At 45.5% G+C, this 27,551-nt stretch overlaps 1 protein-coding gene across 1 annotated transcript in view; it reads right to left on the bottom strand.

Annotated features, from left to right (window-relative positions):
• Nucleotides 1–27,244, bottom strand: part of LOC144802369 (uncharacterized) — a 299,978-nt gene extending 272,734 nt beyond the window's left edge. The window contains exons 1-3 of the mRNA XM_078671807.1: nt 27,114–27,244; nt 26,785–26,945; nt 25,838–26,616 (exon numbers count right to left, since the gene is read on the bottom strand). Of these exons, the coding sequence (XP_078527933.1) occupies nt 25,838–26,616; nt 26,785–26,945; nt 27,114–27,244 (1,071 nt within the window). The remainder of the gene's footprint in view (nt 1–25,837; nt 26,617–26,784; nt 26,946–27,113) is intronic.
• Between the last annotated feature and the right edge of the window lie 307 nt (nt 27,245–27,551).

Raw genomic sequence — 27,551 nt, forward strand, 5'->3', positions numbered from 1 at the left:
ACACTCGTTCTAGTTCGCCACCCGTTCCTCTAACTGGGTGGACTTCTCGTAACGGATTCTGTCTCTCCATGTAAAATGGTTTACTTTCTGGGGGTGAGACATGAACAAAATGCGGGTTCAAAAACGTTCTATATTTGTGACGCTGTTCTAGAATGACACTAATTAAATCGGTACCTAAACCTTTCCATCTATACTGGAGTAACTCGTTCAGGATATCATGTAACGGGCCTGGATCAGAGTGCTGACCCTCATACAATGTAATGAGGTGCTGAATCATATACATACCCGCCAGTCGTTGCTCGGCTGGGGGCATTTTCAGAAACATTTGTGCCACTATTTCGTCTGGAAAAGTGGTAGAATCAGTAGTCCATCGGACTGCTGATCGGGCTAGTTCTTGTTCATGCATAGTACTTAACTCACTGTAACCGATTCGTGATTTCAGAATGTGATCGGTAGCTTGGAATACTTGTTCCAGAGAACCTTGTTCTGGTGCTGGATGATGAAAAACTGGCTTGTGTTCTAGGCGCAAATGGCGATCTGGAAATCTAGATTTTCCTACATACGCTATTCTGGCGGAATTCTCGTCGTCTACCTCTTCTGTAGAAGAGTTACTTTCTTTCTCGCTTACTTGTGCTGCTTTACGCTGTTCGTGTAACTTTATTATTTCTTTACGGATTTTCTTGTACATACTTTCCATAGCACTGATGGTCTTGTGCTTACCCTCGGCTATATTATCACTCCACTTTGTCAGGGTTCTCATTTCGGCTTGATCTTTGGACGGGTAATCTTGTTCTCTTATTAAACAATTAATCAAAAACTTTAGTATCATGAGCTGGATCTCGGCTTTCCTTTGAGACATGACTTCGCCAATGCTTTCTGGATCATCCCCTGTACGGATGAAACGATATATTCTGTCTAGATCTTCTTTCATATTCGGTAGGGTGACTAGATACTCGGCCACCTTTCTTACACGTAATGAATATAAAACCATATTATCCTCGCCTGGGACTGGATCATAGCCGCATTCATTAAGGGCTTTCCTTATTTCTGCAACAGACTGATATCTGGGCGTGCGCTGTGACGCTTGAGCATGTAATTCGACTAACGTTAAACGCTTGTGTGGCGGCGGGGTCTGAGGAGGACCTCCTCCTGCGGCCCCTGAACTAGAATCGTCTACTGATGCTCTTCGTCCTGGCAGAGTGGGAAATGGAAATGCAGACTGGACTTGTATGGCGGGCTGGACCTGGGGGACCGTAGCAGGTACTGCAAGGGGTACCCCGGTGTCTGGAGGAACGGGAAGTGCCTGATTTACAGGGACTGGCGGAGCGCGAACAGGATTTGCATATTCTGGGACTGTGTCGTCCAAATAGGACGAAATAAAAATATCAGCTGCGGTCGGTTTGTGACGTAGCTTGGTCGGAACTAATGGTGGCGGGAAATTACTGGATGCCTCTGGGGTCGCTTTTGGCAAGCCCTCGGCAAGAAGAGGATACATACCCCTAATAAGAGCATGCCTCTGTCTGTCTGACTGTTCGGCTTTAACTTGTTCACCTATCTCGATTAGTTCTTTTTCTTGTGCTCGTTCTAAGGATTCTCTACTTAATTCTGACTTTCTGATTTCTTTTTCGGTTCTTTTATGAGCTTCTTTGCGCCATAACTCGATGGCATCTTTCTGTGACTGTCTGGCTTTCTTTTTCCATAATGCCTCTTCTACTCTCATGATGCACTCGGCATCCCACGTACCTGATACGGGCCACCTATACTTTTCCTCTAACTCTTTGGTATACTCTACCCATAAATCTAGATATAATATGGCACTTATGCCATGCTTCTGATACATAAAATGACCTGGACTGTCCCTAGGCGGAACTGGAACTGCTGCTTCCAGCAGACCCTTTCTAGTTTTTAACTGACGTAACTTAGAAAACAAGGGCATGACTGGACTGTAATCTAGACACAATACAATACACAATGAACACGATACTTATTCCCCATTCATACCACGACATTAAAATACATGAAGAACATTTAAAATAACAGTTCGAACAGAATACTACCTGGAATACGGAACACAGAATACATGAATTTTCTCGAGAACAGAACTGACTGGAACAGAAACTAGATGCACTGCTGAAACAGTACGAAACTTACCGGTCTCATAAAGAGACACGTCAGGACCCGCATCCACCGAAGTGGACACTTCGTTTGTGGGTCTGTGTACCACCAACCCACGGACCAGAGTCAATCAGATTGACCCTGTCTAGATACAACCCCAGTAATGGTACTCACCGGGCAGCAAGAACGGAAGGCCTCAGACTGGACGGGACTGCTTGGACGCCGGACGGCGAACTTCGGACTTCAGTTACGGGTGGAACTCCGGATACCTCGGACCTTGGACTCTCGGCTTGGGCTCTGGTCGGGACTCGCCGCGTTCCTCCACCGTCTCGTCTGGATGCTGGACCGTCTCCTCCGTCTCCTCCGTGGGCCTGAGGGATACTTGAAGCAGAAATATCTGCCGGTGCGCAGAAGAGTTCCGTCACGACTGCAGAGGGTCAGGGGGTCGGCGTGGCTTCACCGACGCGTGGGGAAAGGGCAAGTCCCTATTCGGGCGCCATTATGTGGTAAATAAATAAATAATACCTCTCTTTTTGAATGCATAAATGAGTAACAGATAGCTCAATAAATAAGAGTCAAGATTCGAGGTAGTAGGAGTTTTGCAGGTTTAATACAGCACAAGGACAGGAACAGGACAACCTGCACGGGAACAGAATGGTAAGCCCTGGCAGCGCTGCCAGGATCTGGACAAGAAGGCTAGGAAGGATAACTTTTTAATAACAGTACATGAGCATATATACATAGCGCAAACACATAGCATTACATTGCAATAGGCGTAGCAGTGGGTGGAGCAATAGGTGTGACGCGTAGCAGTCGCGAAAGATAAGGGTGAAAAGAGGTGTAACAGGGCGTATACATAGACATGTGATGCAAACGTAACAGAATATGTCATGAATGGGGCGGAAACCATGGAGGGGGCTACCTGAGGAGCCGGGACCTCTAACCTGATGGTGCGCGCAAACTGGCAATGACGTATCACTAGGAGAAGCTGGGGGCTATGAACTCTGTGCTAGGAGCAGAGACTGAAGTCTGGAGAGTCAGGGCGACATGTACCTAAACCCTATCTAGTATCTGATGTTTAGGGAACATGTTGATATAAACTAGAAGTCAGGAGGGGAAAAGCTAACAGACTCTAAGACTGGAGCATGCATTATTCTACATGTAGTGCGTGATGAAGAATATTAAATGACCATTAAATGCAGTATTTCTCTTACATGGAGACGTAAAGGCTAGACAATGACGGAAACTATTGATGCGATTCAGTAGCTTTAGGAATGCAGAGGAGGAGGGCTGAACTGATAACTGGAATCATAACATACTCTTGGCAGACTCAGAGGCAGAGCCAGGCTGAACCGGGCACTGCGAGGCAGGAAGTAAGTGAAGGGTCGAGGATACAGGTGGGGGCTGTATCGTTCCTCAGCGAGGGTTCAGGAGACAGGAGCTGAATCTGGTGTCCGGGCCCTTTTGAGGCCTAGAAACGGGGACTTTACAATGGAATAACGTGCACACTGAGAAACGTGGCAACGTAGCTTTACATAGGCCTGATATTCGTAGTATTCACGAGAACTGGAAACTGGCATACTAGAGGTGGACACAACTATAATTGCGTCTTTAATCGAACATGGGGAATAACATATGCATATTAATCATGCACAGATAACATATGATGGAGGACGCGTAGGGACACAGAACATGGCAAAATTTACTTTTCCACACAGGCCTTAATCACCTCTAGACTGGACTACGGGAACATTCTTCTCCTGGGAGCCTGCAAAGAGGTGATTCGAAAATTACAGACAGTCCAGAATATGGCGGCGCGACTGCTCTGTAAATTCCCTAATACGTCCCCTACCTCCAATTCTCTACGCACTCTGCACTGGTTCAGTATTGAAAGCCGCACAAAATTTAAGGCCCTTTGCTTCATGTACAGAATAAATGCTGGCCTGGCTCCTCCCTACCTTAACTCTTTGGTTCAGCACTACTGTCCCCCCCGCACTCTTCGATCATCTAATCAGCACTTGTTCTCGGTTCCTAGAATCAAAAGATCCAGAATGGGTGGCCGCTCCTTCGCCTGGCTGGCCCCATCACTTTGGAATTCCCTTCCTCTTCTGTTACGAACTGAACCCTGCTACCTTAAGTTTCGCAGACAGGTAAAAACTTGACTATTTAACCTGTAACAACCTTCCTTTCTGACTCTCCCCCTCTCATTTTGGTTTTAGCGCCGGGAAACCTACGGGTAGCTGAGCGCTTTATAAACTTAATTATAATAATAATAATTCGTCTGAACTCAGAATGCATGTGTGAGGAACTACACGTGTATACACACACCTGTGCAAGCTGAGGCAGTCCCATGGGCGGAGCAGCACAGCGTTGTTTGGTAATGTTCACAAATCGGACATACTGCTGGGGCGAGTACACACATGGCAACGTAGCACGAGATGTGACCTTGTCGGACCCTCGCACCTGATCACTGTCAGCAGAGCAGACAGTCGGTGCAGTTCGGTGGCACAGCACTATGCAGACCCCATGAGCTGTGAGTCATGTCCCCTGACATGGGGCATTGGGCAGACGCCAAACATCACATGACTCGTCCAGCAAGGCAAGGTGGGCTGAGACCGTTGCCATCCGTAATGATTTGTGTACATTTTTGAACCGCCATGTCTTACACCTCGACATGTTCCAATGCTGTGTGTAAGTGTCTCAAGCATGTCCATGCATGCTGTGGCCCTTGCCTTGTCCGTACTGACACACACAGGCCAATAACGTCTCCGCAACTTCACTACCGGCCAAATGTGATGAGTGTTGATTAGATGTACGAACCGTGTGCCACAATGAGCATTGTCCCTACACAGGGAGGGACTGAGTGACGTCTGTACAATAGGGGTGGGTCCCTTTTGCCTGCCCCACCTCTGTGAACCTAACACTGTGTTTGGGATTGATGCTGGCAGGCCTATGCACTTAAGTGTCTCCAGGAATGTGAGTATGGTGTCCAACCTCTGACCATGTGGTGCAATGCTATGAAACAAAACAGATTATGTCCACAAAGATGTGTGTGAGTAGGTATGCGACGTGATGTTCTGGTGACACATGTGATATAGGACACCACTTCTTGCCTGCTACCGATTTGGTCATTCGTACACACAGCCCTATTCGATACATGGATGTGTGCCAACTTTGGGGGGGGGGAGCAAGATTTTCGTTAATGTGCAAAGAGGTCACAGCTAGTACTCACCTTCACAGACATCCAACGGGCCATGTGGATCAGGGTTCAACATGCGCATTGATGTCATACACGGGTGTACCTTCTTGTGCAATCATTGTCCATTCATACATACATACTTTCACACTTGAGTGAACATAGTCATGACACATCTGTGGAGTTTCAAATGTTTTATTCACATTCTGGAGAATGCCGGAACTGGAGCGGTACATGGCCATGCCAAGCCCACATTACATGGGAGCCCAGTGGTGGGCCAACTAGAGTCCGGGATTGGTAAGTGGGCTAAAGAACGGTGATGGATCAAACCCAGATCTTTTGACTGGGTGAGAGTGTTTGATTGGTTCAGATGCTCCGTCCATCACCAGCCCCTTTTTTACCGCTTTGGCCGCCATAAGTGTGGCAGGGTATGCTCAGACGTGAGTCCCTTGCTCACTTTGCCACTGGATTCAAGCAAGCCGGGCTGAAGACGGCTGGAATGCCAGAAACTGGTCCTCGGAAGCTTGTTTCCGGTCCAGGGAAGGCATGGCTTGGCAGTTCGGGCTGGACTGTTCCCATGAGGCACAGGGTCAGACTGATTTGCATATAGCCATGTCTGAACTGGGGTGGCAGAGTGGGCTAAAGAACGGTGATGGATCAAACCCAGATCTTTTGACTGGGTGTGAGTGTTTGATTGGTTCAGATGCTCCGTCCACCACCACCCCCTTTTGTACCGCTTTGGCCGCCATAAGTGTGACAGGGTATGCTCAGACGTGAGTCCCTTGCTCACTTTGCCACTGGATTCAGGCAAGCCGGGCTGAAGACGGCTGGAATGCCAGAAACCGGTCCTCGGAAGCTTGTTTCCGGTCCAGGGCAGGCATGGCTTGGCAGTTCGGGCTGGACTGTTCCCATGAGGCACAGGGTCAGACTGATTTGCATATAGCCATGTCTGAACTGGGGTGCAGAGTGGGCTAAAGAACGGTGATGGATCAAACCCAGATCTTTTGACTGGGTGTGAGTGTTTGATTGGTTCAGATGCTCCATCCATCACCACCCCCTTTTGTACCGCTTTGGCCGCCATAAGTGTGGCAGGGTATGCTCAGACGTGAGTCCCTTGCTCACTTTGCCACTGGATTCAAGCAAGCCGGGCTGAAGACGGCTGGAATGCCAGAAACCGGTCCTCGGAAGCTTGTTTCCGGTCCAGGGAAGGCATGGCTTGGCAGTTCGGGCTGGGCTGTTCCCATGAGGCACAGGGTCAGACTGATTTGCATATAGCCATGTCTGAACTGGGGTGGCAGAGTGGGCTAAAGAACGGTGATGGATCAAACCCAGATCTTTTGACTGGGTGTGAGTGTTTGATTGGTTCAGATGCTCCGTCCATCACCACCCCCTTTTGTACCGCTTTGGCCGCCATAAGTGTGGCAGGGTATGCTCAGACGTGAGTGCCTTGCTCACTTTGCCACTGGATTCAAGCAAGCCAGGCTGAAGACGGCTGGAATGCCAGAAACCGGTCTTCGGAAGCTTGTTTCCGGTCCAAGGAAGGCATGGCTTGGCAGTTTGGGCTGGACTGTTCCCATGAGGCACAGGGTCAGACTGATTTGCATATAGACATGTCTGAACTGGGGTGGCAGAGTGGGCTAAAGAACGGTGATGGATCAAACCCAGATCTTTTGACTGGGTGTGAGCGTTTGATTGGTTCAGATGCTCCGTCCATCACCACTCCCTTTTGTACCGCTTTGGCCGCCATAAGTGTGGCAGGGTATGCTCAGACGTGAGTCCCTTGCTCACTTTGCCATTGGATTCAAGCAAGCTGGGCTAAAGACTGCTGGAATGCCAGAAACCGGTCCTCGGAAGCTTGTTTCCGGTCCAGGGAAGGCATGGCTTGGCAGTTCGGGCTGGACTGTTCCCATGAGGCACAGGGTCAGACTGATTTGCATATAGCCATGTCTGAACTGGGGTGGCAGAGTGGGCTAAAGAACGGTGATGGATAAAACCCAGATCTTTTGACTGGGTGTGAGTGTTTGATTGGTTCAGATGCTCCGTCCATCACCACCCCCTTTTGTACCGCTTTGGCCGCCATAAGTGTGGCAGGGTATGGTCAGACGTGAGTCCCTTGTTCACTTTGCCACTGGATTCAAGCAAGCCGGGCTGAAGACGGCTGGAATGCCAGAAACCAGTCCTCGGAAGCTTGTTTCCGGTCCAGGGAAGGCATGGCTTGGCAGTTCGGGCTGGACTGTTCACATGAGGCACAGGGTCAGACTGATTTGCATATAGCCATGTCTGAACTGGGGTGGCAGAGTGGGCTAAAGAATGGTGATGGATCAAACCCAGATCTTTTGACTGGGTGTGAGTGTTTGATTGGTTCAGATGCTCCGTCCATCACCACCCCCTTTTTTACCGCTTTGACCGCAATAAATGTGGCAGGGTATGCTCAGACGTGAGTCCCTTGCTCACTTTGCCACTGGATTCAAGCAAGCCGGGCTGAAGACGGCTGGAATGCCAGAAACCGGTCCTCGGAAGCTTGTTTCCGGTCCAGGGAAGGCATGGCTTGGCAGTTCGGGCTGGACTGTTCCCATGAGGCACAGGGTCAGACTGATTTGCCTATAGCCATGTCTGAACTGGGGTGGCAGAGTCGGCTAAAGAACAGTGATGGATCAAACCCAGATCTTTTGACTGGGTGTGAGTGTTTGATTGGTTCAGATGCTCCGTCCATCACCACCCCCTTTTGTACCGATTTGGCCGCCATAAGTGTGGCAGGGTATGCTCAGACGTGAGTCCCTTGCTCACTTTGCCACTGGATTCAAGCAAGCCGGGCTGAAGACGGCTGGAATGCCAGAAACCGGTCCTCGGAAGCTTGTTTCCGGTCCAGGGAAGGCATGGCTTGGCAGTTCGGGCTGGACTGTTCCCATGAGGCACAGGGTCAGACTGATTTGCATATAGCCATGTCTGAACTGGGGTGGCAGAGTGGGCTAAAGAACGGTGATGGATCAAACCCAGATCTTTTGACTGGGTGTGAGTGTTTGATTGGTTCAGATGCTCCGTCCAACACCACCCCCTTTTGTACCGCTTTGGCCGCCATAAGTGTGGCAGGGTATGCTCAGACGTGAGTCCCTTGCTCACTTTGCCACTGGATTCAAGCAAGCCAGGCTGAAGACGGCTGGAATGCCAGAAACCGGTCCTCGGAAGGTTTTTTCCGGTCCACGGAAGGCATGGCTTGGCAGTTCGGGCTGGACTGTTCCCATGTGGCACAGAGTCAGACTGATTTGCATATAGCCATGTCTGAACTGGGGTGGCAGAGTGGGCTAAAGAACGGTGATGGATCAAACCCAGATCTTTTGACTGGGTGTTAGTGTTTGATTGGTTCAGATGCTCCGTCCATCACCACCCCCTTTTGTACCGCTTTGGCCGCCATAAGTGTGGCAGGGTATGCTCAGACGTGAGTCCCTTGCTCACTTTGCCACTGGATTCAAGCAAGCTGGGCTGAAGACGGCTGGAATGCCAGAAACCGGTCCTCGGAAGCTTGTTTCCGGTCCAGGGAAGGCATGGCTTGGCAGTTCGGGCTGGACTGTTCCCATGAGGCACCGGTTCAGACTGATTTGCATATAGCCATGTCTTCCTCTTCCTCTTCTACTTCTCCTTCGCCGAACACAGGGTTCCTGGCTGGTCCTCAGTGGGGCTTGTGTGGTTAGGCTTCTCCTCTGAACTCGGTCTGGGTACATCCATGGTGCTACGCGGTTTGAATTGGTTTTGGCGTGTTTCTTTGTTTTGGCTTTTATAGTGCGTTTTCCCGCATGACGCGTGGGTATTGCAGGGCTGTCGCTGATTATCTTTGATTTTGGTATCGCACTTTGGGGCATCGAAACTTTTTTGGTTTTGGTGTTTCGCATTTTTTGTTAGTTGTGTTGGATTTAGCACAGTCATTTGGCGTGTTAAAATGCTGCTATTGCATGGTGCCGCCGAGTTGGGAATTGGACGTTAAGACGGTGTTATTTTCCCACGATAGACTGCGTTATGCACAGTTGCGTTAAGTTACTTTTGCGATGGTTATCATACCTTCTTGAGAATATGCCCTACAATCGTGCAAACATCGGGGAATACATTTCAAGCGAAGTGACCCAGAGCCCCTTTCTCGTGCAACAGGCTCTACCACCTCAGAGCCCGAATCAGGCCCACCAGTTGCGGTGGTAGTATCAAAACTAGCACTAGCCTGGCATTTTGCCACTCAACTTAAATTCCAAATTCTATGGTCACTGGTCTTTATTGCATTTTTGAAAACCTTGATAACCTTAAATGGAAGACTGAATTTGGATCTGCCTCTGCCTTTCCTGAGAGACTTAATCTTGATCCAGTCTCCCACGTCAACCACTGTTCTCTTCACAGCCCTCCTTTTATCATACAAGATCTTTCTTTTTTTCATCAACTCCTTCTCTCTTTCCAGCCCTTCATACTGCCCACCTTTTCATCCACTAAGGTTCTTTTGGTCGTTGCCCACAATGGCGTGACTTCCATGTTGGGCACCCTCCCTTAAAAAAACGAAAGGGAGTTTCACCAGTGGACGAACAAGACGAATAAGAAGTGAACCTATACTCAGACCTTCTTCCTCATGGCCAACTCCCAACCTTCACTACAGGCACCAGCTTGTTGCAGAGTTTCTTTAAGAACCTTGGCAAACCTTTGCACCACACCATTGCTTTGTGGATGGTACAGGGACGCCTTCTTATGCTTGACCCCCTCCTTAAACTCAGACAGTCTACCATTACTGGGGACGTGAACTGAACACAATTGTCTGAAAAGAGTGTTAACGGGAAACCCTCACATTCAAATAATTATTCTAGAAACTCAATCACTACACAAGACTCAACAGAATTAAACACCTTAATATTAGGCCAACAGGAAAACATATCAATACACACTATCATATAGCGATCCCGAGTCTTCAACTTCCCAGGTCCCAAAATATCTATAAAAATGTCCGTCCATGGGGGGGGCAAGATGGCCGCTACAGCGTTGTAGAGTGAAGTCGCACATCACTCTCTCTCCTGCCTAGACATTGAGATGCTGGTAGTCTGAATGCAGTTATGCTGTTACTGGACGGGTTGACTCACATTATCACAGGTGGCGGCATCGGTGAGGGACGGCTCAAACAAGTGACTCTAGCGGCTTTGCAAGGTTGGAGAAAATACTGGAGGAGCATAGTCAGAGTCCTCACCATACCCGCTGCGATGTCACAACGCAACAAGCAGGATAAGGAGAAGGAGAAGCCTCCGATCGTAGCCGGCACGACTAAAGGTCCGGCACTGCGAGACAGCCCAGGTCCGGGAGCAATATCAAAGATACCATTGGGTAACAAGAAACAGATCCCTGCTTCCAGCCTACTTACAAAGGCTCAACAAAGAAAAGCTGAGAAAGCCGAAAAGAAACCAGCGACAAGGCTCTCCACGGCTGGAGTGACTAAAGCACAGCAAGCGATACAGCTGGACGCCGCTTCAAATGTGAAAGAGACACACAGATCACAACGGGTGAACCCCCCCCCACAAAGATGGTACCGCTATGAGGCAGCCTACCTTAACAGAGTCCTTTTCGTCCAAAATAGCCCCCGTCCCCCCCGACTCTAGACGAGGGGACAACCGGCAGTATGAATCATCCAGCCGCGCTGAACGCGGAGACGGAGGAAGCCGTCCTCGAGGACGCAAGCGTCGTAGTTGCCGGGCAACCGGCAGAGACATTCGAAACTACCACGCATTTCGCGGGGAACGCCAGCATCACAGAAAAGGAGAGGTCTGTACCCACGGGTGAGCGGGGGAGAAGCGGGGGCGGCCGAGGAAGCTCTGAGGGCACTCGAAAGGCAGAATAACACGCAGATGTTAGATGCCTTACTGTCAGTCGAAGCTGGGCTTAATACTGCACTAACCAAACTCAGAAAACAAATTGGGGGAGCTTGTTAAGCTTAGACTCGCAGCAGGAGCAGGAGCGGGCTGGGAGCAAAGGCTCCAGAGGGGGCTCGCCCGAATTCTATTCCGTTAACGAAGGGACAGATTCTACCGATATAAGCGAACAGGAGGGGGAAAGCTCGACGGATGTTACCACTGGCTCAGACACAAGTAGAGGCTCCAGGGACAAAAGTGCGCAAAAGAAAAAGAAAATGGGGGCAAGAAGAAACGGAGGGGGGTCTCCGGGCAGCATGAACAAAAAGTTATCATGGGACTATTCAGCCACCTCAGGGACATACCAAGAAAGTGGTCAAGGAGATGGGGCTAATGGGGGGCCAACAGTAAGAACCAAATCCCAGAATGTAACAATGGAGATGATGTTTGGCACACTAAAACCGATACAGTCTGAGGCCAGGGTGGAAAGTCGGAGAGCAAGGCATGATACAAAAAAGATTCAGGCATCACTCAGAAAGTTAAACATAAAGTATGAAGAGGTCGAGGAGAGGGTCGCACAGGTGGAAGAGCGAACGGGGAGACTGGAAGACGAGGTAACGGACTGGCAGGACTTCAAAAGAGCAAGGGAAGATTGTGGAAGATCTTCAATGGAAGATCGAAGATTTTGAAAACCGTCAAAGGCGGAACAATGTGAGACTCCTTGGACAAGAAGAAGGAGTGGAGGGACAAGATCCGAGAGGGTATGTTATTAAACTTCTGAAGGGGGCCTTCCCTGAGTCCCAGTGGCAGTGGGAGACGGAAGTCCAAAGAGCCCACAGATTTCCACTAACAATGAAGAAGAATCGAGGGGCCCAACAAAATGCACTACCTAGGGCAATGCTTGTGTTCTTAGGGAATTTTCTTGCAAGACAGGAGATCATGGATAGAGCCAGGCCGGAGTCTAGGAAAATATATGACGGTGTTACATTTTTCGCCAGGCCTGACTTCTGTCACGTTACAGTTGAGAGAAGATGGAAGTTAAGACAACTGATCTCCCCTTTCCAGAAACAAGGTGCAGAGGCATATTTACTGTATCCAGCAAGATTAAAGATCATCAATAGGGGGCAGGTCAGGATGTTTTTCTCGGCAATCAAAGCAGGGGAATTCCTAGCAGAACTTACTGAGCAGCATAGGGAGAGGAATAACAGAGGGAGAAGTCCACCAAAAACACCTTAGGATATATATAGACTACCAGAGTAAAATGACTGGATAAGGCAGTAGGCAAGGGTGGGAGAGAGAGGCGACACTACAGCCTATAGAGGCTACACATAGGTCATAATTGACCTATTTGCCTGTAGAAGGGGGGGGACTCAGAGGGAGGGGGGAAGAGAGGGGGGAACAGGGGGGGAAGGATGCATGTGTGGCAAATACAGCACACGAGGAGGAAATACATAGACACAAGGTTTTTGGGGTGAGAGCACTGCATGCAGGGGGTGATGGGAAGATTAACTGGAATAACAGGAAGGGAAGGTATAATAATCTGAGATGGCATTAAGGATTGCCTCTATAAATATCTGCGGCTTAAATGACGGGGGGAAGAGGCAGAAAGTGGCTGCTATGTTAAGAATGTTGAAATTAGACATAGTTTGTCTCCAAGAGACGCATATAGAGGGAAGCAACAAATATGTGCTAGACCAAATGGGCCTTGAGGTACTAGCCTATACCAGACAAGAAACTAAGACAAGGGGGGTGGCCATATTAGCCAAAAGAGGGGCCTTCAAAACAAAGAGGAAAAAAGAGGATCAGTGGGGGAGATGGGTTATGATCGAAGGAGAAACAACGGCAGGATGTTGTACTATTGTTTCTGTCTACGGCTCCACAGATGATGACCCTGAGGTTTTTGAATTTTTAGATCAGGAGTTATCGCTGTGGCCCGAATCGATCATATGTTGTGGGGATTTTAATATTAACGGTTTGATGGGCTTGGGCTTGGGTATGACGGGAGGGGGGAACTATATGGGGAGGAAGAAGAAAATGTGTAAAGCTGTATGTAATCTTGCGTATCATAATGCATTAGTAGATCTGTGGGCTCAGAAACACCCACCTGGGACGGGGAGCACATATTATTCGGCACCACACAGGGTGGTGGCTAGATTAGATTATTTTTTGATCTCCAGCTCTTTGGTAGGTGGTAGTCAGTTGGAGAGGCTCCCTAGGATATTATCGGATCGCAATCCGCTGGTGTTAACTCTCCCACAGGTCACTGGGAGGGAAAGAAAGCCTTACAACTGGACTTTTGAGAGAGGGCTCCTAAAAGATGAAAACTATGTGAAGAGAATGAGAATTTGGATTAGACAATTTTGGGAGATCAACAGAGGTTCAACCTCAGCTGGCACGGTATGGGATGCCTTTACGGCTGGCGTCAGGGGGGAAACCCTTTGCTACACGCTTCAAAGGACTAAGAAGGAGAAAGATGAAATGGAGAAGTGTGGCTCACTGGTTAGAGGCGGCAGACCCGTAAGCAGAGAATGGCCCGGGACCAGGGTTCGATTCCCGACGCGGCAGGGTCGTGGACCAGGGTCAGCGGACTCGATAATTCTCGCCTCGGTGCCTACTCTAGTCAGAAACCACACTCGGCAACTCTGGGCATCAGCTTGCCTCATCTTCACAACGGCCCCCCAGACCGCCGGGGATGCTTGGTCGCACCTTAGAGATACCCGTCAGGGACCATCTCTCAGGGTGAGCCAGGACGGGTTCCCCAGCGGTCGAAGCGTGGAGATACTCCTCCGGGAGTCGATTCCTAGCGCTATATAAACCCGCAATTAAATTAAATTAAATTAAATAAAAACCTAAGGGACTTAACAGACCTAGAAGACCGCCTAATTCTAGCCATCGCTAATCAAGACCCATTGGAAGATCTTTTGTTAAATATAGAGCTGAATAAGGCAGATGCATGTGAAAGTATAGTTAGGAGAACTGCAGCCAACTACTTAGCTAAAAGGGAGAAAAGCTATGAGTACAATGAGAGAATTGGGCATCTCCTTGTGATTCGGACTAGACAGAACTTAGCGGCAGGGAAAATAAAGGAAATAAAGAATGAGGCGGGAGTTGTAGTAAATAAGGTAGCAGATATACAGAACTTGTCCATACGCGCCGGAGATCCCTCTGGGGATGCTGACGGCACTCCCCCATGGGGGCAATTGGTCCCCATTGCGGGAATGGGAGGAGCTGGGTTTGCAGATGGTGGGGGACTTATTCATTGACGGGATGTTGGTCCCCTTCCGGGTACTGCAGGACCAGTTTGGCCTCCCGGATGGGAGCTACCTTCTACATGCAGCTGTGGTGGCGGCGATGCAAAAGCACTGGAAAGGGGGACTAGCGGAACCAGACACTACCTTGGCTTGCCAATACGTAGTGATGGCGGCAGGAACGATCAAGGTGGTGACCTGCCTCCACTCTAGAATGCTGCGTGAAGGTTTGGAGCCGCTAACTATACTGAAGGAGAAATGGGAGGAAAGTGTGGGCAAACCAATACCAGATACGATCTGGAGCCATATTTTGGAGAGGACGTGGAAGGGTAGCAGGAATGCCCGCTTCCAGCAGGTGCATTTCTTTGTCCTACACAGGGCTTATCTGACCCCGGGGAAGATTAGAAGATACTTTCGGGTACAGGATGCAGCGTGCCCGAGGTGCTTGGCGCCGGAGGTGGAGCTGGATCACTTACTATGGGATTGCCCGAAGTTAGGAACGTATTGGCCCGAGGTGGGAGAGCTTCTGAACACAATGACTGACAGGGAGGTGGAATTCGACATGGCAACATGCCTGCTGCTTTGGTTCCCTCACACGAAAAGGACAAAGATTACGAGTAAATTTATAGACCTGGGACTCGTGTTGGCCCAGAGAGAAATTACTTGGCACTGGAAGTCCAAGGAGGGCCCATCGGTTAGGCGATGGTTGAATGAGTTGATGAAATGGTCCAGGTGTGAAAGTGTGATTAGAATGCGGCAGGCCGCCAGGGCGGGTAATGAGAAGGGCTTGGAGGCAGCGAGAGCTTGGGAGACGATTGTGCAGGCGTTGCGTGACTACCTGACACTGGGTGAAGAGAAGGAACATTCAGAGAGTGGGGTGGTGTGAGGCCTGGAAGAACGATTGTGTGACCTCGATGGGAGGAGAGCTCTAGAGTCAGATCCCCTGAATACAACCCACATCATCAGCAGTTGGAGGGAGGGGGGGGGAAGAGGGTAGTTATTAGAGTACCGCTGTAGTGCTAGGAGGGGTGCCTGCAGAAGGGAACCATAGCATGTACCAGACAGAGAGGGGTCTTCGGGCGGCATATTTTGGGTACATGTACAGTGGTTACCGATAGGCCTCAGAGACAGTCGCCATGGGAGGGTACTGATGAGGACCTGTTACAGCGGGCACTGGTGATACTGACGCCGCTCACATAGGCTGGCTAGCTATACTAGGCGGGGACTTCGGGGGGGGAGTTTGATGGTTAGAAAACACAGATACTGTATTTTGTTGTTGACCAGGCATCTCTGTGAGATGGCCACCGTGACACTCTGCTGGAATACTAATACGCCGCCCAGTCTCCGGGATGTGGGCTGAAAGGCTGTGTGCAATTTTACTGCTATTGCTATGCGTTGAGATGTCAAGAGTGTAATGGTTGACTTGATTTGATGCTTTGTTTCTAATTCTGCAATAAAAACATATTAAAAAAAAAAAGGTGGCAGATATACAGGATGTTTTTAGGGAATTTTACCTCACGCTTTATGAACAGACTCTGACTAATACAAAACTGGAGACTACGGAGTATCTCAAAGATATAATACACGCAGTGTTACAAGACGTGGAGAAGGAAAAACTAGATCTTATATTTACAGCACAAGAAGTACAGGGAGCGGTGAACAACCTCCCCTCCGGGAAAGCCACAGGCCCAGACCAAATCCCAGCAGAATTTTATAAATTGTTTTGGGATATTCTGGGGAGGGATATGCATGAAACTCTTATTCAGGCACAGACAGGAAAATCAGTCCCACAATCCTGGGCTGGGGCGGATATCATTGTGATATTAAAGAAAAATAAACCCCCGCTAGAACCTGGGTCTTACCAACCGATAACGCTTATGAACGCAGTTGCAAAAATGTATTCGAAAACACTTGCACAAAGGTTAAGCAGGATTATAGAGCACTTAGTTAGCACATCACAGCACAGGTTTATCCCAGGGAAGGGGACCACACAGCACACGAGGCAAATGATCACTATTTTAGATGCCATGGGGGTTGCAGGGGGCCCTGTCGCGGCTATATTTCTGGACGCGGAGAAGGCCTTCGACAGGGTCTCCTGGAAATACCTATGGGAGGTAATGGAGTGGTTTGGGATTGGTAATGGGTATATTAAGGCAATCCAGGCACTGTACTCAGACCCTACTGCTAGAATAAGAATCAATAAAGGATACACTGAGGCAGTGCAGATAAAGCGTGGGACAAGGCAGGGATGCCCCGCATCCCCGCTGCTCTTCGCCCTGTATATTGACCCTATTCTGCGTAGACTGGAAAAAAACTATATGATTTCTCTAATTAAGCTACATGATATAAGTTATAAAGTATTCGCGTATGCGGATGATGTGGCCATCATCACAAATAATCCAGATACAGCTCTTCCAGAGATAGAGAGGGAAGCAACAAGTTTTGGAGCAATCTCAGGATACCGAATCAATAGAGAGAAAACCCAAATAGTCCAGAATAGCTTCATGACATTTCAAGACACCAGAGTGGTCGATGAAGCAACATATTTAGGAATAAAAGTCACTGCAGATTTAGACAACCTGGTGGAGCTTAATATGAGACCCCCAGTAAATAAAGTAAAGGAAAATACAGAAAGGATACATAAACTACACCTGACGTTGATGGGTCGTATAAACGTGGCTAAAATGATTACATTTCCAAAGTTCTTGTACTTGTTTAGAGCTATTCCACTGTTTTTTGATCATCTATGGTTTAACAAAATAGAAGCAATAGTAAACAAATTTATTTGGGCACATGGTAAGACCAGGAGGGCATATCAACACCTTACATTACCAAGAGAAAAAGGGGGATGGGGGGCACCTGATTTTAGGCTTTATTACTGGGCTGTAGCCATGCAGTATTTCCAGGGACTAATTGGGAGCGGTGGTACAGAGCAGGGGGATGCTACACAGGGATTCACTAATGTTTATACTGCACTGCTGGGCGACGGGGCTAAAAACGGATTTATGAACACAATTGACTTTAGCTATTTCAAACACACAAGATTTAAAACTTTACAAGCTGCTTATAGCATCTGGAAGGTGATCGCAAAGAAAATAGGCTAAGGAAGGCAGAATAGTTATACACGTTTGTATACGAATATATCCCTACCTGGAGATATTTTTAGGGATTCGGTGATGAGGGACTGGGACAATAAAGGGATCAAGAAAATTTGGAACCTTATGGACCAACAGGGGGGAATCCTGCAGTTTCATGAGATTCAAAGTAAATTTAAGGTAGCAAAAAATAAGCTTTTTTAAATATCTTCAGATTAGAAGTTATCTTTCAAATAAACAGGGAGGGGTATTGGGCTTTGGTACTTGTCGTATAATGGACTATATAGAGCGTAACACTCACTGTACAACCGGGACATATACGCAGAACTGGGTGTATACAAAAGCGACGACAGCGATAAATATGTCAAGAAGTGGGCGGAAAAAGTAGGCTTACAACCGGAAGGATTTCAGCTGTCCCTAGATCTGGGCCGCACAGTCTTATGCCCAGCAACCTTACAGTCACAGCATTATACTGTACTCGCTCTACCATACCCCAGCTAGAATTGCACAATGGGGAGGCAACTCAGGAATAACATGTCCACGCTGTGATTCAGCGAATGCAGACATTATTCATATGTTCTCGCAATGCCCACAATTGTATTCTTTAAAAAAAGATATTGAGAAATGTATTGATGTATCGCTGGGTCTCAAAATTAAGCTCTCAGATGAGTTATTACTGTTGGGGGTATTGGTAGGGACAGAGGTTATTCCTATGGAGTTTATGTTTATGGTAACCGCAGTCTATCGTATATGCATAGCAACATCATGGCTTGATAGGGTCCCACCAACCTTCCAAACATGGATCGCTCGGCTATTGTCAACTTATAATTTAGAAAAAGCAATATATGATAGAAAGGGAAAAAGAGGTAGAACTCTGGGTAGAAAGATTTGGCATCCAGTTGCAAACTGGAAAAACGGGCTGATAAACCGGGAAGAGAAGACTGCCGCTATGACCTATATAGTTGAAGATACGGGCTGAAAAGTACGCAAATTTTCGTTCTTTTTATGGTTTCAATTCTACGTTGTGTCAAGATTTCATTTGTAATTATTTGTAAATACTGGTGTCAGTACGGTAATGATTCAAAATGTATAAGTGTGCTGTAACACTCATTGTTTTTTTTGTTGGGAAAAATGTTATAAAAAATTTCTTATAAAAAGAAAAAAAAAAAGAAATGTCCATCCATGGACCAGTAGCATGTTCCATAACCATGGGTTGCGTCCTGCACTTCAATATCGTGTCACAACACGCAGATTCAGCGCATTCTCACACCAACCTCTGTACATGTAGATCCATGGTAGGCCACCAATATGCTTCCCTGATCATTTCCTTTGTCATGGCAATGACCATGTGCGAGGCGTGAGCACTCTTTACTAGACTATCCCTTACTTCAAGGGGTGCAACCAACTTACCACCACGCATGAAGAGACCATCCACCATCGACAGATCTTCCCTAACTTGCCAAAAGCCTCCGAGGACCTCTTCACAGTCCTTCTTCTCACACCAGATACCTGTGACCATGGTTAGGACTTTCTGCAAGTCTAAATCGTTCATGTGATGTTCCCTCCACTCACTCTCAGAAATCAACCCTTCACTAATCACACACACATTAATTCCTTCCTCCAGTTCTTCATCTCCAAAGCACTTAACATCATCTGTTCCTCACAGACCTTGGACTAAACAAAGGTGCTTCCCTTCTGGAGGAGAAACCTCAAACGAGGTTTTCCCTGCAAAGTTCAGAACGAGCTTGTGATAAAATTCAGCCATGCCCAGAAACTTTATAAACTCTTCTTTGTTCAAAGGGGTGCACAAATTACAAAGGGCATTTACCAATGATGCTTTAGATTTGATGCCTGCAGCGGACACAAAATGCCCTCAGGTATTTCTTTGACATCAAATTTGTACTTGTCAGCCCTAAGCGAGAGGTCAGCATTGTGTAACTTCTTCAATTACCAGGGATGACTCTCCCTTTTGTAGTCAATTGTGCCCAGAAATAACTCAGCAACTCAATAGTCACTCCACCTTAACCTTTTGGTCTAATGTCTGGCTTTAACAGGGTGACTTTGCCAAGCAGATTAAGCTCATTAAATGTTTTGGGGACTAGTCTTACCTTGGCCCCAGAGTCGAAGCGCATGCTCACAGGGGCATCATTGATCAAAATTAGCTCCTGAGGGACATCACTAGCATTCCCTGTGACTGGGAGAATATTGATTCCTTCCAAATTTTCTTCATAAAGATCAACTTCCCTGACTTTTTTATGCTCGTTGCCTGTTCTGCAGCTCTTTGAGATGTACACTTTTCTCTCACAAGTTTTGCACATGGCCTTCCAGCCTGGGCAGTCTTTAAAGTTGGCCATATGGCCAGGGTTGCCACACCTGAAGCACTTCCCCTGAAAATTCTTTGTGATAAAGGGCTTTGAAGTGGTGCTCGATTTGGGTTTAACAAATCTATCCACCACCACCTTGACATCAAGGTTCTCCTTTTTATCACCTGAACTGTCTTTGTGCATGATATCAACACACGCTTTTGAAGGCTCGTGACTTTTGGCTATGGTCAGCACTTCTTGAAGCAACGGTGTGTCTTTTTGCCACAGTGCGTTTCTCGTTTTGTCGAGGGTGCACCCCAACATGAACTGATCTCTTAAGCGCTCCTCTAAAACTGTACCAAAATTGCACGTGGTAGCCAATTTGCGCAAGGTAGTTATGTAATGTTAGACCGACTCATCCTGCCTTTGCATCCTTCTCCCGAAGTGATATCTTTCAAGGACAGTACTCACTTTGGGGAGGTAGTGCAAGTCCAACTTTTTGATGCAGTTCTCGTATTCATTAAGAGTGGCGGAGTCACTATCAGAGAGTTCAGGAAGGTGTTCAAAGAATTCTTGTCCCTCAGAGCCCAAACAATGCATTAACAAAGAGGCTTTCCTCTCTGCTCTTAAGGAAGTGCCACAGACACAAGAATAATGTGTGACAACCTTCTTCCACTGTAGCCACGAAAGAGGAGGTACTCCTGGAGATGTCAACAAGAAGGGAGAGACAGTGACATTTCGCATGATGTACGTACTATGTTTTGACCTAGTTACTACTTAAGGGTGAACTTCAGTGATCGGCTTACAGTGCGCAATATACACAAACCTTATAAGCTGTGCGCATCAGCGAAACTGCGTGAAACTTCAGCAATTAAAATTTAGGCCAATGCGCGCAATCCCAGAAACTTTATTTGCTGTGAGCATCAGCGGAACCATCAGCCCGATTACTGATGGCACATATTTATATAGGGAGGAGTCACTTTAGTCTGGTGCTCAATTACATGTGTAGGTGTGAGTCTGGTGGTGCCTGATAACTGAAAGAGTGTTTATAAACGTGGTGAACCCAATGTACCCTTGTAGGCTTGGGCAGTAAATAATTCAAAGTAATAGGTGTCTACAAGGGATTTCACTTGTACTAAATATCTTTGTTGTTTTGAATAATTTTGAGCCAATTGTATACCATCAGACTCCTAAGTGCCAACCGGACAACTCAAATAAAGATAGATTACAAAAGAATCAGGGAAACAAAGCACACGGAAAATCCTATTCGTATACAATGAATTTATCTGATTTAAACATATTGAAATTGAGAAGGGTACATTTGAACAAAGTAAATATCAGCAAGTGACGTTATGAAAAAGATGTACAAATGAATCTAAACACACAGTTCATAACCTGCGTCTACTCTTAGAAAGATAATAAAGCAAATATTATCACAACATCAATAAATATTGCTAAAGAAAATGAACTTTTTCATGGAGATGACGGGACTGTCCATGTTTCGGTCTGTGTCTTTTTGCAAGATAAAAAACCTTCTATATTGTTCACAAGGTAACAAAGTTGACCTTGAGTCAGAATCACGAAAAACAGCAGCGTTTAAATCATTTGACGTGTTGAATGATCAATTTGTAAAGCCATCAACTGGTCTTTTTAAATTCTTCAAAGATGTAGTCAAAGCAAGTTATATTTTGTAATATGATTCCAGCCACAAGAGATTCCAGCAGTGAAGTGTCCGCTTCACTGTTGAAAAAGATATTTAGTAAAAGTGAAATGCATTGATAACTGAAAGACACACATTTGTTTACATACAATTTCATATTTGTCTGATTTATTCTTCTTCTTACCGTGCCTTCTACCTTGAGAAGGTCCATCCTAGTCCAGTGTGTGGACAAAACACATGCAGACAAATCGAGTACAAAGGGATTGGGACATGGTGTAGGAACATTAACAACAAATCCTACATCAAACCTCACGTTTAACTGATGGAGCGCAAAGAGCGATATAAGGCAATATACTGAGAAAAAGTAACCTGGAGACTTGCTGCAAATTAAAGTAAATTAAAAATGAATAATAAAGAACAACATATTCACAGCTGTGTGCCCTGGAAGCTGATTATTTCTCAATAAAGCTCTTTTTGCGATTACCTTACAGTGCTCACATTATCATCTGCGCTTGAAGAGATGGGAGCTTGGGGTGTCTGCTAACAGAAGCTCATTTACATACAAAGGGTGGTGACAGCCTGTTCACAATGCACAGCACAACTTTTTTACGTAAAATGCTTGTATACAAAACAGGATAAAGTGATTCAGGTAACAGTGTGAGTGTTGTATGACAAGAGCGGGCAGTCTCAGTTATTGAGATCTGAATGTCTGACGGGTGCCTCTTTAGCTCTTTGAACTGTTTGAAAGAGGGTGTCAGTGTCAAATTCTGGGGGCACAGCTACCAACACCACTCCTCATGAGTTTTACTTTTTGCATCTAGAGTCGGTACAGATTCTACCTAAGACAGTAACCTTGCCAGCTCAGTGGTCTGCTTCCTGGAGTCAGCCTGCTTTGCTTCTCCCATACTTCTGTCGGCAAAGGTAAAAGTGCCATCTACTAAAATGCCCTTAGCTCGCTTTTGGTAACGTGGCTTGAGCAGTACAGCCTAAGGCACACTCAAAGGTAAAGCAACACAATGGAAGTCACAAATTCTAATCACATGAATTTTGGGACCCCCTCTATGATTAATTTAAATGACCGGGGATGAGAGAGGACAACATACAAATAATACTAATGAGATTCCCCCATGGTCAAGTTATAATTTCTTCTGTGGCAAAAACTCACAACATTGAACCAAAAACCTTCAAATCAATACAGGTACAACAATAATCCCTTCATTCATTTTACGTATTTTATTTATTTTTTCATTAATTTATCAAAAAGGTTTTTTTCCATTTTTTTCTTTACTTAAGAACATATTTTTTCACAAACATTCATATAAATCCCATTCATAATAGAAGTTACAGTGTGAATACTATGTATTGAGAACATAAAGTGCTTAACAATAAAGTGCTTAACAATAAAAACCTAGTACCCTGTCTGTCACACACCAACCAACATACACACTTACTCATTCATACCACTTGACCAATTTCCAGACTCAAAAAACCATCAATAAAGGCATATCAAGGTGCAGCAATCTCAGGCGTGGGGCTCTCGGTGCTTGCCTTATAGCCGTACAACAAGGGTAAAAAGTTTTCATCGTATAAAAATGTACATGAAGAAGAAGAGCACCTCAGAACCAGTTAACAGCAAAGTACATGTGGTGGTAAACAAAACAAAATCAGGTAAAAGGAAGAAGAGAAGGGATAATACAAAAGCAAATCATGATAACATGGTTAACAACATGGAGAGATTACCTGATCCTACTACGGTAATGATAAATAGCTGCTACAAGAGTCCTTCAGGAGGCCCAATAATGTAGCAAGCCCAGTGAAATTACTGAAAGATATTCGTTGCCGCTCCTCAGCCAAACAAACACATCGGACGAGTGCTTTGGTGTTCACGCAGGATCATCCTATTCGCTCTAATAACAGCCCAAGTGACCGCGTCCACTTTAGCGTTACCACAAAAATTAAACACTTAGGTCGAGTTGGCCACCTCGAGGACTATTTACAAATGTATCTTACACATGTAAGTACTCTATACATGCAAGGATGCTCTTAGAGTAACTTTGCTAGTTTTAACTATTCAAGATTACGAGTGTGAAGTTCATCTAAAGTGTAGACTTGCACGTCTGCACACTCTTAAACAGAAGTGAAGCAAAATTTACAAATGTAACTTACTACAGCCAAAAATGGAGCAATAGAAAGTGTAGCGCGATACATAGCCAAACGCTGATAATGCAAAACCTTCCCTTCGAAAATAATGGCGGCAGAGACCTAAAAATAGATAAAATAAAATAAGGCATTTTGCCTTTTAAAACTGCACATACCGTCAAAAGAATGGTACAACATTACACACATTTTAAAATGAGTTATTTCATGATAAAATACGCTAATCTTTAATTAAAAAAATATAATAATGATTAAAAAAATTTTCTTAATTATTTATACACATACATTTTTATGGCTGTGTCCGCTCTGAACAGAGGTGAGTAAAGAATTCTGAATACATAATAACAAAATACGATGATTTTTCCTAAATCAATTGAGTATTTAAATAAAATACAAGTTAATAGTGTAGTAGCATGTTTTGTTTTGTTCTATATGTAAAGTATATAAAATTAGAATTTTTTCCAAGTTTAATAAAAAAAAAAAAATTCGGTATATTCTACACAGGGAGAACTCAACCTAAGTTGATTATATTTTTTCTTCAGCTTAAATTAAAGGTTTCCCACCCGAAGTAACATTTTTATTATGTATTAATAATTATTAAATGTGAGGTAGAGAAATATAACAAATGTCATCAGACTTTACTAAAAATGAACGAATATTAGTGTTTAAATTAAAAAATGTTATTAAAACATTGCAAAATAATGAAATGTTTTCTTTTTAGATATATTTTGCCATTAAATTACATTTGTTTAGATTTTAACAAGTTTAAAATATTTAATCTAAAATTATTTCCTACGGTGTTTTATTTTACGTCCCTTCCTCGATTATTATTTATGGGAGTGTGCTGCAGTTCCAGTGGATGGCCATGTGTGATGTTGGACTTACTCAGGCTCTGAGCTGGAGCACATTTACAACTGTTTGAGGTTCATTATGGCTGCAGTAACTTTAGAGGTGTGGTTAGTAAATAGAAATGGACTTACTCCATAGTGGGTGAGTGTCTGTCCTTCCCTAAACCCCTCCCTATACTCCTTCCTCCTTCCTTAGCCCCTCCCCTTTAAACATAAGTATTTCACATTTTACAGCCACTCCCCTCTGTCACTCCCACATTTACTACTAAAAACTATACTATGTGTGCGGAAACTCTGCAGTCGGGGCAGACAACTCCCCAAAAAAAGATAGGAGAGGCTGAACGACTGCACATAGTTTGTGAATCGCATTTTGTTGTACTTTAGTCATCCTATTGTGGTTTATCAATAGTTCTGATTATCTGTGAGACTCTCTTGGGTGTATCTGATGTGATTGTAAAGCTGGTGAAACTTTCCTCAGCAGATGGAAAGCAGGTTCCATTTGCAGCAAAAAGTACATAGAAAACCACTGAAGTGAATCTTTGTAAAACTAGGCTGTTCCCCTGGGAATAGAAGTCATTAGGACAATTTACGGTGGAGCCAAGGATGGTTTGCATATGGTTGGCCTTAAATTTAGTGGTTAAAATAGTAGAGAATGATGTGGTGGAATGTTGCAGAGATTAATTACCAGTCCTTCCATCACCTTTAGTTTTTCTCAATGATCGGCCCTAAATGGCACAGGCATGAACAGACATTGGTCCCATAGAGACCCGAGACAAAGGGACTACTGCTGCAGCTCCCTGGGGAGGCTCATTAACGCTTGAAACTGTTTGAAGTTACTTGGATTCCAGATACTTGGGGGTGTGGCCTCAAAGTTCAGGATCCACTCGACCTTGTGGGTTGGTTCCATGGCTTATTAACACTCAGGGAGCAAAACACACTGAAGGGAATGAGACCACAAATAGTTACTAAGGAATGAGGTTAATTCATACATTTCCATCCCTCGCTGTGTGCTTTTCTCAGTAGACAGTTTGCAGGACAATCAATGGATTGATGGCTTTGTGGTTGCTTCATCTGAGGGTTTTGCGATGCTGAAAGCTCCTCCTAAGGGATGAGGGTGAGCACCTTTTATTCTCCCACATTGTCTCTCTCATTTAGAGAGGCTACATTTACAACTTAGGTTTTTGTCACATTGAGATCACTGATCTTTTTTTCTCATTGTGGGTTTTCTCATGCTGAATGAAACAATCTCCAGCTGATGCTTTTCCAGCATTCAGAGCACTGAAAAGGTTTTTTCCAGTGTGAGTTCTCTCATGTTGAGTGAGACCAGATTTCCGATTGAAGCTTTTCCAGCATCAGAGCATTGATAAGGTTTTTGTCCAGTGTGAGTTCTCTCATGTTTAATTAAACTGGATCTCTGACTGAATCTTTTCAGGCATTCTTTGCATTGATAAGGTTTTTGCCCAGTGTGAGTTCTCTCATGGTGGGTGAGAGTTTTTTTCTGTCTGAAACTCTTCTGGCATTCAGAACACTGATAGGGTTTGACCCCAGTATGAGTTCTCTCATGTTCCATTAGGCTGAATCTCTGACAAAACGTTTTTGGGCATTCAGAACACTGATAAGGTTTCTGCCCAGTGTGAGTTCTCTCGTGCCGAGAGAGACCAGATTTCCGAATAAAGCTTTTCCAGCATTCAGAGCACTCATAAGGTTTTTGCCCAGTGTGGGTTCTCTCATGATCAGTTAAAGTGGATCTCTGACTGAATCTTTTCTGGCATTCAGAGCACTGATAAGGTTTGTGCCCCGTGTGAGTGCTCTCATGGTGTGTGAGAGTCTTTTTCTGACTGAAGCTTTTCTGACATTCAGAACACTGATACGGTTTGAGCCCAGTATGGATTCTCTCATGTAGAGTTAAACCGGATTTGTGATAGAAACATTTTTGGCATTCAGAGCATTGATACAGTTTATGCCCAGTGTGGGTTCTTTCATGTACAGTAAGGCTGGATTTCTGACTGAAGCTTTTCCAGCATTCAGAACAATGATAAGGTTTTTGCCCAGTGTGAGTTATATCATGTTGAGAGAGAGCAGATTTCCGACTGAAACTTTTCCGGCATTCAGAGCACTCATAAGGTTTTTGTCAAGTGTGAGTTCCCTCATGTCGAATGAGACGGTCTTTCTGACTAAAGCTTTTCTGGCACTCAGTGCACTGATAAGGTTTTTGCCCAGTGTGGATTCTCTTGTGTCGAGTGAGACTGCCCCAAGAACTGAAGCTTTTTTGGCATTCAGAGCACTGATATGGTTTATGCCCAGTGTGGGTTCTTTCATGTACCGTAAGGTTGGATTTGTGACTGAAGCTTTTCCAGCATTCAGAGCACTCATAAGGTTTTTGCCCAGTGTGAGCTCTCTCATGTTGAGAGAGAGCTGATTTCCTACTGAAGCTTTTCCAGCATTCAGAGCACTCATAGGGTTTTTGTCCAGTGTGAGTTCCCTCATGTTGAATCAGACTGCCGCAAAAACTGAAGCTTTTTTGGCACTTGGAGCACTGATATGGTTTTTCTTCAGTGTGGATTTTCACATGTTGAATGAGAGAGGATTTGTGGCTGAAACCTTTCTGGCATTCAGGGCACAAATAATGTTTTTGTCCAGAGTGAGTTCTCTCGTATTTAGAGAGGTGGGATTGATAACTAAAGCTGTTCTCATATTCATTGCTCTTATTCGAGTTGTTGGTTTCTCCAAGTTGGGTTTGCTCCTGGACACTGGCCATCTTAATCCTGAATCTGATTCCAGAGTCTGCACTTTTTAATGTGACACTCAGCATTAACTTCTAAACTACACTGCAGATGCTCTTCTTAACATTTGTATTCAACTGATTATAGCTATATCTGGAGATCATTTTCCTACCTTTGAAGGCTCCTATCTAACTGTTCTTATAAACATTCGCTAAGGAACACCATGTATATATTAAGATGCCCCTCATTGATTCCGTTTCTCCAAGTTATGCATGGATGATTTTGTGACTCCAGTTTATCACATTTAAATTAGGAGGTTTAAAAGCACTGATAAGGTCTTTG

This window comes from Lissotriton helveticus, chromosome 1_2 (assembly GCF_964261635.1).
Source record: "Lissotriton helveticus chromosome 1_2, aLisHel1.1, whole genome shotgun sequence".
Lineage (NCBI taxonomy): Eukaryota > Metazoa > Chordata > Amphibia > Caudata > Salamandridae > Lissotriton > Lissotriton helveticus.